Below are 12876 nucleotides of genomic sequence, written 5' to 3'. Positions count from 1 at the left end.
CCTCACCGTTACTGAAAACAGGAGAAAAACTTTGCCAGTCAGCCTGCACAATTTTACCATTAAACTCCTTTGGTTCCATTAAACTTCATTCTTTTTCCCATCTGGAGATATATAAGTAGTGAAATGGTAGAAATTTGAACCTTTGCACACTTATGAAGATAAATAATGTCTAATTTTTCTAACCCCTAAATTAACTTCCCCAAATCCTTCATAGAAAGAAAGTAATAAATGCTAAAATGGAGCCTCACAATTGCTTGTCAAATATCACCAGTCTTGAGAGAATGTATTTAACGTGTCATTTAATCTGTTACATTATTTATGTCTTTGATTAAAATAAAAGGTAATAATTATGTATCCCAAAGTCATAATAACACTAAACATCAAAAATTTCACAACTGCATAGTTCAAAAATCAAGTCAAGGTTTTACCTTCAATCACTAGGTTTTCAGTAGCATATTAGTGACAAGGTTATTATAGGAACTCCTTCAAAGAGGATCTCCTTACTGACAATCGTGGTTTATCAAGGAGGGCCAGGGACTAAATCTTAGCAATTCACCCTTGGGAAAATTAAATGCCAATGCAAGAGTCTGGACTGGAAGGCAGAAGGAGGCAGGAGCTGGGGAGGGGGTGCGCTTTTTAAAGAGTAGTACAGGACACACGGCTTAAGCTTGGTGTGACGTGCAAGGGGCGACTCGGCCTTGTAAAGTCTTCACAGCGCAGGGATCCTCTGCATCATGCAGTAAAGAGAGTTCGGAATCCTTTCTAATCTACGTTAATCAGAGCTTCCCTCACCCCAGGTGTCATTGCGTGAGAACTAAGAAATAGGAAGGAAAGAAATCAGAAGTAATTCTGGGATCATGAGGCATTGAACCTTTTTTGTAAGAGTGGCCCTCTGTTTGCAGAAACAAAATTTGTAAATAAAGACTTTTAAGAACACTTTCAGAGTTTTTTCCCTATTGTTAAATGGGAGGTGGGGAGGGAGGAAGATGTGGCTTCTTGTGCCAAAATATCAATGGAGGGAAAGTGAACCAAAGGTCCTTTCCAATGTGCAAGGAGCAGCTCAGATCGAAGGCTTTTCTCAGAGCTTTTCTGTAATAAATTTTCATTTCTTCCACGAGCCGGATGAGTTTAATAGAAAAAAGGGTTCTTGTCTTGAAGTGAGATGTGCTCATTCCCCTCTCCCCAGGAGAAGCAGCTCTTTTTTTCCTGCTGACTTCAGTAAAGGCGGTGTGCGTGGACAAGACAGAAGTTTGGAGAGAACATAAGATGAGACGCAATCACCTACACAGGTGAAGACAAGGCTATGACACAAGAAAAGACAGAATCTTCTTCTACAAGTTGCTTAAAATCTCCTTGTGGAAAAGAAACTCTCACAGATGAAACAGCACCAGACAATAACTAAGCACTAAATGATAGGCCATAGACGTTAAACTGTGTGGAGAATCATATGAAAATCTTTTCAAAAGCATAGATCCCAATGCTTCACATTAGGTCTACAGAATTCACTTTAAAGGGGAGAAGCTCAAGCATTCATAATTTTCTTTTTGTAGGACTGGGCTTTCAGGAATCCTCCAGTCTGGCATTCACTCAGCTTCTAGATCGTTCCTCTGTGGATGTGAAGGATCTTTACTTTAGTGTGAACTTAAAGGCAGATATATATTGCCATATTCTAGAGTAGGGGTTGGCAGACTTTTTCTGTAAAGGAGTAGATAGTAAATTTTCTCAGGTGTGGACTTTATAACCTGTCACAGCCAGTGGACCCTGCTGTTGCAGCTCGAAGGACAATACGTAAATGGACATGGCTGCGTTCCAATAAAACTTTACTTAGAGAACCTGAAATTCGAATTTCACATAATTGTCACAGGTCATGAAATACTATTCTTTTGATTCTTTTTCCAACCATTTAAAAACGTGAAAACTACTCTTAGCTCGTACGTCCTACAAAAACAGGTAGTGGGCCAGATTTGACCCACAGGCTGCAAATCTGCCGGCTCTTGTGGTTGAGCCAGAATGGGCAACACGTCTGGAGCTGGTTCTGAAAAGGTGCATCCTGTCTCCTCCGCTGCCTCTAATAAATGCAAACTGCAACATGGCCCTGGAGCACGTGTTTCCCCACTGCCTGCCCGGGCCCCAAGCAGAACCTGGAGGTAAACATACCTTCTTTGAAATCACATTTGTCTTCTTCTGTACCCACTTAGCCAGTATTAATATTTACGTAGCTACAGGGCATGAGACACTAAATTAGGTACAGAGGGACCTAGAGGCAAAGGAGCTACCGGCCAACCCCTCCAGAGCTCCCACTCCAGTAGGGGAAGCAGACATCTACAACATGGGGAGACAACATGGAAAAGCCCTCCCATGGGAAGTGTTCAAAGTACATCCAGGTAGGGAGGCATTAGCTCTGCAAGGGCGAGGTGGGCAGGGTGGGGGTTGTTGACAAAGGACACACAAAGAGTTAGTGGTGGGGCTGGGCTTGAGCGCAGGAAAGAAGAGGGAGGCTTTTCTGTGCTGGGGACCCGTCTGTTGAGGCAGAAACGCACACGCGAGTTTCAGAATAGGTGGGGCCCCTGGGGTGGCTGGAGCGCAGCGTGTGTGTGTGTGTGTGTGTGTGTGTATGTGTGTGTGTGTGGCTGGGTGGGTGGGTGTAGGGGACAAGGGTGGAAGATGAGTCCAGAAAGGGGGGAGCGCCCAGAATACAGGCTAGGTCCAATCGTCCAGACTCTGTTCTTTAAGGCTGGGAAGTGTCACTAGAGGTGTTACAGGGGGAGTGTGGAGAATATAGGGGAGCGGGGAGAGATTTCAGGCGGAGAAGCAATCAGTGGAATAGGTCAGGCAAGAGATCACAGAGGTGACCTTCAGGCAGGGACCGCTGTTATCCACCTGGTGCGCTCGAAGACCCTCGGCCTCTCTAAGCAGCATTTCCATCCTCTGGGGGGGATGGACTCCAAGTCCAAGGTCACTTTCCGCCTGACAGGTGCTGCTCTGTGACTTGAACCTTCACTCCGAGAGAGGAACACGTGGGCTCCATTCCAGCTGCAGACCACGGCGTCTCTTCCCTCTTGCCTCCTCTCGGATTTGGGGGCCATTTCTGCACCAGTGCCCGGTGGCAGCAGGGGAATTGTTTGGACGGTAGCCGGGGCCGCTTCCTGGCTCCCACATGCATGAGCATCTGGGAAGACAGACCCCGTGGCAGGCGGGCTGACAGGCTGCGAAGCTTCTGAAAGGAGTGCTGGCGAGCACAGCTGGCCCATTCGGGGAGCGCACCCATGGGACTTCTGGGGCCGCTGCACAAATCAATGGGCAGTGCTGCTACAGCACATTTTAAACATGAGCATTTTTACATCCAGTGTCATAGGTAGTGAGGGGGTTGCTTCTCTCTGAAGGAAACAGACTAAGTGACACTCATAAAGTTATTCATATCCGCATTATTTAACCCACGTTAAGGCCCGAGTTCAATATGTTAGCTAATGACCTACTGTCTTTGAGTGATAAAGCAAAGCATGAAAACGGAGAGGAGCAGATCATATCATTCCTTCTCAAAAGCTCCAGTGACCTCCTGTCCCACTCCAGGGCAACTCCTGCCTCCTTAGAGCTAAGCTCTCGGAGCTCGCCTTCCCCATTCCACCCCCTGCCAGCTCCAACCTCGGCACCCTTCGCCACTTACGCTCACCAAGCTCCGGGCCTTTCCATAGGTCATTCGCTCTGGCTGGAGTGTTCTTTCCCCACATCTTTGAGTGGCTGCATCCCTCATATTCTGCAGACTTAATAGCACCTTCTCAGAGGGGACTCCCAGACCCCGCCATCAAAAATGAGCCCCACCTTGGCCCATACTTCTCTAGTAAGTTTCCCAACTTAATATTTCCTCGTAGCATTTATCACTCCAAAATCGCATTCTGTGTTTATTTGGTTTCTTTCACGCCCACAAGAATGTAAGCTCCACTTGGGCAGGAGCTTTGTCTCAGCAGTTGCTGTGTCCTCCCCACCTGGCACCTGCATGCCAGGATATTTGTGGAAGCAGAAGTCATCCTGAGCAAGGATGGCACCCAGATAGAGGGGATTCCTCCACCTTTTTGGAATACACTTAAACTATGTACAACACGGTCTAATATTAATAATAAAAGTAATAACAGCAAAACAAGCCGTGATTTATTAAGCTCTTACTATGTGTCAGGTACTATTAAATTTTATCCATATTATCTCATTTAATCCTCAGACTATATAACCCTAGCACACAGGTATTATTTTCCCCGGTTTACTCTTAAAGCCATTGAAATTAAGAACTTTGCTGAGATCTCAACAAAGGTTTATCTGACTCCAAAGTCCTTGTTTTTTTTTCCTTTATGCATTTAACCATCCCTTGACTCAGACTGTCTTGAAGTGAACTTCCAGAAAACAGCACAGCCATTTGGTGGGAATTCAGCTTCATAGCTAGAGCATGAGATTCACTAAAGCCCTAGCACATGTTTGGGAAACCTGTTTTAAAGCCTTAAAATGGGGTGGGATGGTCTTTAACTGCTCAAAAGTACTCATCAAACAAAACAGAAGGAGGAAGCCAAAGGAATGTTATCTAGATCTCTTAGAGGCACACAAGACTCATCTTACAGATGGAAGTGCCTTTGGCTCATTGTCCTCCCTTAGCCAGGCAGAGACCAAAATCAATTTCCTGCAAACTACCAAATCTGCTGTAAGTCTGTCGGGTACTGTCAGGGAGATCCTTGCAAGACTATGCTGAATGTTTAATTTGTGCACAGAGACCTTGCAGAATCCCTCAGGCTCGTTTTCACTCTAAGGCCAAATGAGGAACAGCGGGAGGCGGGAGCCCAAGCCGTGGCCGTGCCAGTCCTGAAGTGCGGCCCGAACACGCGTGTCGACCTCATGAGGACTGCCTGTGGGTCATGTCCAGGGAATCGGCACCACGTTCAACTTGAACTAAAATGTGAACCCTGTATGTGGAAACCGCTTTTGTAGGACAGCTGCTCTTGTTGCTTAGATCATAAAAGTAGACTTTTAATCCACTGGGAATTTGAAGGGGGAAAAAAAACAAAACAAAAAAACCGGGACACTGATCCAACTAGGTTAGGAAAAAAATAAGGGCTGCTTTTTCCGTCCAAGTCCTGAAGTCTGGTTGGATGGCCATGGTGTGGATTCACCAAGTCTCAGTCCTAAGGCCCAGCAAAAAGGAATTTTCCTCCTCTCCATTCCGTCCTTCAGAGGAATTTCTGAAGACGCCTGTTTCTGTCCTCTCCCGGGTGATTCTCCTTCTCTATGGAAACCATGGAGAGAAACTGGTCTTTTTAACCAGGCTCATCAAACAGTGGGCATTTCTTTTTTCTTTTTTTGTTCCCCAGGATAAAAAGTGTTGGTGGGTTCATGGGTCATCTTCAGGAGAGAGGTCAGAAGGAAAAACTGCAGTGTTCAAAGCTGGAGCATGAAGGCCCACAGTCCCCACAGCGGACGACGATGATGTATGGGGCGTGCACTGGCCAGCCGGGTCCCAGAGGTCACACCCAACCTTTCTCCGCAGCGGGGCTAGCCCAGGGCGCTGCCGAGCGGGACCCCAGCGCCGGAGGCCCTCGTGAGAACCTTCCGCAGGCGGGTGCCCCGGCTGGGAGCGCCTTTTCCCTGGGGGGATTGTATTCTGACTCGGTGCAGGCTGAGGCTGGAAGTACTTTGAACATTGAAAAGAACAAAAACAAAAAAAAAAAGCAAACAGTCACAAAGAGGGAGAGAGAGAGAGATAGCAGCAGGGGTGGTTAGTAAAAAGGAGACGAGACAGAAAACCTTTTGTTCCAGGGTTCGTTTCATGTAGACATTGGGAGGTGAATGGCTTTGAAATAAAATGGGTTTATGAAAGAGTTGCTAGGTCACAGGAAGCGGGGCTGTCAGGCCGCTTTGAGAAGCCGGGTTCCTTTTTGTGTATGTATGTGTGTCTTTTCTTATTAAAACTTAGGTTAATCTTAAAGATTTTATCCCTTTTACCTGGTTTCCCTTTTTCCCTTTTGGGGAAGCCAGGGTCTGAGGTGGAGGGATATTTAGGTTTGGAAGGGTTTCCCACTTTCTCTTTTATTTTCCAACCTTTTTTTATAACAGGGTGGGATATGGGAATCCTGTACTTTACGCACGATTGTTCTCTAAAGCCACAACTTCTGTAATTAAAAAAAAAAAAAGTCAGAATCTGGAAAAAGAAAATGATCACATTACAATTTCTTTGTCAGTTTTCAAAAGCAGGGGGGTGGGCGGGGCGTTCCCAGGGCCTTGCCCCCCTGGCCAATCAGGGAGCGATATGCAAACGAGGCGGGCGCGGGCCGCCCGCATCAAAACAGTGAGCGGCGCCGCGCGGGCAGCCCTGGGAGCGCGCGGGCAGCCCTGGGAGCGCGCGGGCGCGGCGGCGGCGGCGGCGGCGGCCCGAACCCTCTCCTGCCTGCGGCGTCTCACCCCATGGAGGCGCCGGCGCTCCGGTGCTTGAGGCGGTCTAACTAGTCGGGGAAAACGGCGCAACCTACCTCGGCCGAAATGAAGTACAAGGTAAGGGCTGGGGGCCCTGTCTTACGGCTTCCTCTGGAGCTCGGGGCTGTGCCTGCGTGTGGGGGAGTGCGCAGGCGGGTGCGCGTCTGCGTCGTGCCTGCTGGGGCATCACTTTAGGTGGCACGCAAGCAGGCTGGCACCTGGTCTTTAGTGATAGTTCCCGGCACGAGCCGGGTCTACTCAAGCTGCCGGGAAAAGGACCTCTAAGTTTTGCTTAGAGCCCATCTACGGCCGCCGCGGCGGAGCCCAGGGGCTCTAAGTTGAAGCGGGGAGGGTGTTAGCTCGGGGCGCGCCTGCTCCGGTGGCCTGGCCGCCCCGGGACCCCAAGAAGAGACAACTAAGAAAGCAGTGCTGAGTCGCTCAGGCTGGCTAAGGCCAAGGTTTTCAGACTTTGCTGTAGGTGTTTTGCTCTTCGTCTGGGAAGCGGTCTGCCGTATCATGTGGACTTTTGGTTGGAGGGGATAAAGAGCCCCAGGTACTGTGGAGCAGCTGATGAAAGAGTATTTGGACATCCTTAGGTGAAGGTGGATGGCTATAAGGACAAGTGAGCGTTAGCCACTTTTTGAAAACACTTTTACCGTGCCTGAGGCTTTACAGAGTCTGGTCCTAATACTTTGGCAGCAGTATTCTCTCATGAATTTACACCGTTGGGTGCTTATTCGTGGCTAAAGGATTAGAACTTGCCCAGCCTGTCCCATTTTGAATGAATTGGGCGTGCTTTTTCCTTAGGTTGATGAATACCTCTATACTAAAAGAGACAAGTCTTAACACTTTTAAACAAAAGTGCCTTCGCTGAAATGAATTTTGGCCAGGAGGTTATGTTTCTGGATTGACAACTTCTTTGACCTGCCTGACCTTCAGGATTGTGTCAGCTGAGAGTGGCTTTGCTTTCCTTCCAAATGGTCCAGCTCCCGACCCATCCTTTCTTATTGTGAGGTTGTAAATGCTGGGTGTTGTCTAATAACCACTGGCTAACATCAGTGATAAATCTTTTGTTCAAAAGCTATAAATCTAATTTTCCGAAGTCTGTCATAATTAATGCATGCATTACAGTACTCCTAGGAAAGGTCATGACTGTCTGAAGAAACACGTATCCATTTCTATGCTGTCAGCTTTCCCCCAAGTGCATCAGTAAGGAAGAGCAGAGGAATGGACAGTCCTGGAGACGTTAACATTCCACTTTAGAATGCACCTAGAAACAAACCCTTCTACCTGGCAAGAATGTTCCGTTTCTTCAGGTGGTTCACCCTGTATTTCCACCCACCATTGCCTGGCTTGTAAAGAACTAGATAATACTTAGCCTGGGGAGATTTTTTTGTTCCTCGTCTCCCTGTTGCTGAGTGCCTTGATTTCTTAAAAACTGGCCTGTGGTAAAAAGAGAAAATAGGTCCATGCATTTATTATCAGAGAATATCCATGGCTGAAATTAACCTTGCGTGCTGCAAATCTAGAATGTGACAGATTGCAAAGTCTGGAGTCACTTTTATTCAGTGACCTCATCATGCTTAGCTTTACTCTTATGGAAAAATAACATCAGGGCAGCTGGCAGTGTAAACTGTGATTGGCATTCGTGGGGAAAACCTACCGTCTGCCACATTTGCCAGTGTGGAACACCCTGCTAAATGATACGACCACGTGTCCTTTAGCATTTATTAGCATGTAGATGCTTTCATTAGCAAAACAGCTGACTTCTCCGATTGAAAAAGTGACAGCTTGGACATCTTGTGATGACCATAAAATGAATCATCTGCTGGAATAATCTGATTTCCCTTTCTTATAAAGTCCATTTTCTCTCTAGTTAATAATGGACAGCCTTGCTGAAAAAGAATTTTGTCCTTTCAGGTAGAGGAGGTGGCACAAAGGTGATAACCTATTGAGACTTACCATGACAACACAAGATCATCAAACTTAACTCCCAATAACTTTGAGGTAGGCGTTGTTATTACAGAGGTTTTCAAATGTGGAAATCGTGACATACAGAAGCTAAGTAATTCATTCATTGCCACACAGCTAAACAATGGTGGAACTGGGTCTTGAACTGAGATGGTAGTTTCCAGAACTCAAGATTTGAGCCACTACTGAGAGTAAGGGAAAGCACCATCTGCGTCTTATATGGTTAGGTGTTCTCTGCCCAGGAAGTTTAAGACTCTTTATTACATTGCAAGTATTTCTGCAGGACGGATTTTTTTTTTTTTTAACGCTAACTATACAAAGCAAAGTGAAGTGCACGTTTGGCAGTTACTTGTTTAATTTGAGGCACCCTGGTAGTAAAACCAGATAATTATTGGATTGTAAATTCCTGGAGCCAAGAATTACCTTTTAAATGCTATGTTACTCCCTACCCCATAAATGTAGCACAATCAGACTTTAAAATGTTTCATTGAGAGATTAATAATTCAGGCCCTGTAAGAGTTTTAAAAATGAGATTATCTGCTTTGGCTGCTTCAAGGATCACACCTGAAGAGCAACCAAATTCCACTTACTGTGCACTGAATATACACAGGCAGCAGGCGGACTGCTCTGTATTTACATGAATCTTGACAACTGTGGAATGTGAGCTATTACTTTGGGTGGACTTTTTTTGTAAGCACCTATAGGGTCTGTTTCACTGTATGGTTTTTATTTGTTCATGCAAAGGCTGCAATGACTCTCATGTGTACTTAGAATTCCAATTTTCTTTGAAGGCGTTCAGTCTGTGGTTATATGATAGTAAATTACAGGGGCTTCGTTTATAGAGTTTTCTACCAGCTTCCATGAATGGCAGAACATGTTCTGATTGGGGTCCTCTGTGGCCTCGCCTTGCTTGCACAAAGAAAGCTCTTGCCTCCTGAGCTGGCAGAGGTGCGTGGTGGTTGCTGTTTTCTGAGAAGGCCATTGAGAGTGGGCGGCTCTTTTTGAGACTCCACCCACTTGGCATCAGATCAGGCCCTATGGGTGGCCAACCAGTGTGCTGTCCCGCAGCTCTTTGTGGCTTTGCACAATTTTTGACCCCTTATGCACCTACATTCAAATTGTGAATTATGTGTCTAGTCTCTCTGGAGATAAATTCACTCTTAAACGTTTGAATGAAGAAAAGTACAGCTGTAATTCATAATACTATTAAGAAAGCTACCATCTGAAGCTCAGATTTCCGTGTCCTGGTTGAATGGGAGGGAGGTAGTTGGGGGAGCAAGATGACCTTCTGAGAGGACTTTGGCAACGTTTTCCTTTTCTCAAGTTAGCCTGAGAAAAAATAATGGAGGGTCTTCGGTTTAATCAGTAAGGCCATTTATGCCCTATGTAATTCCTAGTTCTGTCCTTGATGTGATATATTGGTCCTAAATTCTTTATTCTCCTTTAAATAAGATTGTTGTATCTAATCCAAATTAAGGACACCTGCCCTCCCCTCCCTCCCCTCCCTTTTAAATTTTCTATGAGACCTATGAACTCAAAAGCACCAAAAGATACTTTGAAAAAATAGTAACTTATTTTTATTTTTATTTTATATTTATATTTGTAGCAAACCCATTTTTGGAGCTCAATGACTTACCTACCCAGAGATGAAAGCCTTTCTAGAATTGAAGGTGGTGTTCTAATCACACCAAATTTAGCAAGTTGCAATGTGTATGTAACATACCAAGGATTCCTTTAACATCCTTTCATTGCTGGAGTACACACCAGTCCTCTTCTCAGAATTCATCAGTGGCTTCCTGCCTGAGCCGCAGTCTTCTAAAAACATCTTCCTCTTCAGTTTTCAAGCCTTATTTGCAAATCCGCCCCCCCACCCACCCACCACTTGTATCCTTATGACCTCATCGTCTCATTTTTTTTTCATTCAAGCCTCCTTTATGCTACTCTAACACCAGAGTTCTGTAGTTCTCTCCTCTCCCACACACACGGACGTGGCACCCTTAAAGCACACCCTTTCCCCCTTATCTCTCCCCCTGTCCTTCTCCGCAGTGGGAAATCTGAGTCCCTTTCTGCTCTCCTTCACTTGCCCCTGTCTCTTTGTGCCTACGTGACTTGGTTGGCCTGTTCTTTCCCATCTTCAGCTATCCACTCTATAAAACAATCAAGAGCCCAACCCTTTGTCTCCTTGACTAGCCTACAATCCCGTAAAATAGACTTTGGGTTTTTCACCTCTGCCCTACTCTGTTAGCACTGCCTTACTTATTAACTTCTTTGACTCAAGTCACTATCTACATGATACCCAGTAAACATAGGTTGCTTATTGGAACTGTGCAGTTTTAAGTAAGCCCCACTGGATACAAGAGAGACTCACCCTTTATGTGTATATAGAGGCAGATTGCTAGACAAGTCCTTGAATAAAAAGTATGGTCTGGGATCTGTTAAGGCCTTTGGGAGCAGAGACTTGGGCTTACATATTCTTGTATTAGAGACTAGATGGAGTGTGGGCTTTGGTCTAAGTAAGGCATGTCTGTTTCTTATGGCTTAAAGTTTTGTAACTTTGAGCTGGTAAGCCTCCTGAGCTTATCTGTAAAGTAGGGATAATAATAACCACCATATATGATTGTTGTAAGGCCTAAATAGATAATATATGAATATAAAGTACTTACAATAGTAAGTAGACAATGCTAGCCATCCCCAGCTACCCTTGTGTAGTACGTGCTCAATAGATGTTGAAAGGATAAAGTGGCCATAAGACCTGGTGAAAAGATTATGTCAAGAGTCCCAGGTCCTGGGTTAAGACAGCTGAGTACTGTAGGGCCCCAAATATGTGCTGTAGAAATGCACATCTCTAGCAGGTGGGCAGGAATTTAAAAAAAAAAAAATGAAATGCGCATCTGAGTCTTTGGAATTTATCAGCACACCTTTGCACATGACCCTGCTTGTATATCTATAAATGACTTTGGCATCTTTATTAGCAATAAGACCTGATATTCCTTAAATTACAGGACCTTGCCCATAGTAGCTACACAACAAATACTGAATTCGATTTTGAATTGCATAAAATTCACAAACGAATTGCTATAAAAAGGAGTTTTGAGCTATATGACGTAGGGGAAAGGACATGAGTTTCATTTCAAACCCCAGTTTGGTTATTTTCTAACATTACAATTTTAGATAAGCTACTCTAAGTCTCCATTTCCTCATTTATAAAACAGGAGTGATAATATCTATAGCATCAAATGTTTATAAAGATATAAAATATGAAAATCATCTCCTTAGCACATAATAATCACTTAATAAATGTCTCTTATTATATGACACGTTATAAGACACACACTTACAGATGTATATCTATAGAAGCATTTTATGGTTAATAAACTAAGAGGAAAGAGTCACTAGAATTGTTTACCCGTAGTAAAAACATTCTTGAGAAACAGAAAAGTTGACAATACGAAAAGCCAAGCTGAACTGGCGGGAGTGGGGGTACAGAAGTTCAGGGTCCACTATATTCTTTATCCCGTGTCAGCCAATCAGAGGGACGCAAATGTCAAGTAGAGGGCGTGGTCATCTAGTTTTAGAACATTTTAGGGTTAGAAGGAAACCTAAACATATTGGCCTGAAATGCTTGCCACCAGGACCGTGCAGTAACACATAGACTGGATGGCCAGGCCGCCTTGCCAAGGCAAATAAAACAGGGTCATGGGGAAGAAACGCTCTATCTCCAACTTAAAATACCAGAGAGAAGCTGCCTGTTTCCTAGGCGACAGATGACCTCGAAGAGTATGGGCATGAAAAACGGACCGAAAAACCCCAGAACGCCCTGTTGATACTTGGTCAACAAAGCCGCCTCCCCGTCTTATCCGCCCTGAGCGTCCCTGTGACCTCGCTGTGGTAGTTCTGGCTGTTGATGAGGACTCAGGCACCGGGAACAGCAGCCCAGCTGCAGAAGGCGCTCTTCCCGAGGAACCCGGACTTAAAGCTCAATGGCCTTGCGTGCTGCCAACCTCCTCCGCTCTCCGCTGGCAAGGATGATTGTTTCAGGAGGTGGTTTTAGCAGACAGTGTGTCCTAGGTGAATCGAGGCATCTGAGGGAGGTGGAACAGGCACTCCAGAAAACAGTGACGGTGTGCGACAGCGACTTTTCATAGCTGATATGGGGGTTAGGGGCCCTGATTATGGTGATTTAAAAAGTGCCAGTGGAATGGTTTCCAATATGTATCCCTGGGCCCCACTGTGAACTACTAAATCTCCATTTATTCTTAAGAGGAAAGTAGTGAATCCCTTTCTCCCCCTCTCCCCCAGTCCTCTCCCCAACAGTTCAGCCATTAATGGTGTTTAAATCATGTTTAAGGAGGTGGTTCATGATCCTTATTCAGAGGCTGGGTCCAGTGATTTGGTGGTATCATATTTCTTTGCAAATCTCCTTGGTGTGTATATTGCAGATTAGAATTTCTCTTGATA

General features: G+C 45.3%; 1 protein-coding gene across 3 annotated transcripts in view; it reads left to right on the top strand.

Annotated features, from left to right (window-relative positions):
• Window positions 1-12876, top strand: part of NEDD9 (neural precursor cell expressed, developmentally down-regulated 9) — a 190193-nt gene that overhangs the window by 137741 nt on the left and 39576 nt on the right. The window contains exons 1-2 of one of the 3 annotated variants that reach the window (XM_004454280.4): window positions 6368-6525; window positions 8368-8454. The exons of 1 other annotated variant lie outside the window; for it this stretch is intronic. Coding sequence is in view for 1 of the 2 variants with exons in the window: in XM_004454278.4 (XP_004454335.2) it covers window positions 6514-6525 (12 nt within the window). In the remaining variant the exon portion in view is untranslated. Of the gene's footprint in view, window positions 1-6321; window positions 6526-8367; window positions 8455-12876 lie in introns of those variants that run through there. One more of the 3 variants, XM_004454278.4, reaches the window with a different exon arrangement.

Source organism: Dasypus novemcinctus, chromosome 22 (assembly GCF_030445035.2).
Source record: "Dasypus novemcinctus isolate mDasNov1 chromosome 22, mDasNov1.1.hap2, whole genome shotgun sequence".
In the NCBI taxonomy this organism is placed as follows: Eukaryota; Metazoa; Chordata; class Mammalia; order Cingulata; family Dasypodidae; genus Dasypus; species Dasypus novemcinctus.
This window is presented reverse-complemented; position numbering and strand designations above follow the sequence as displayed.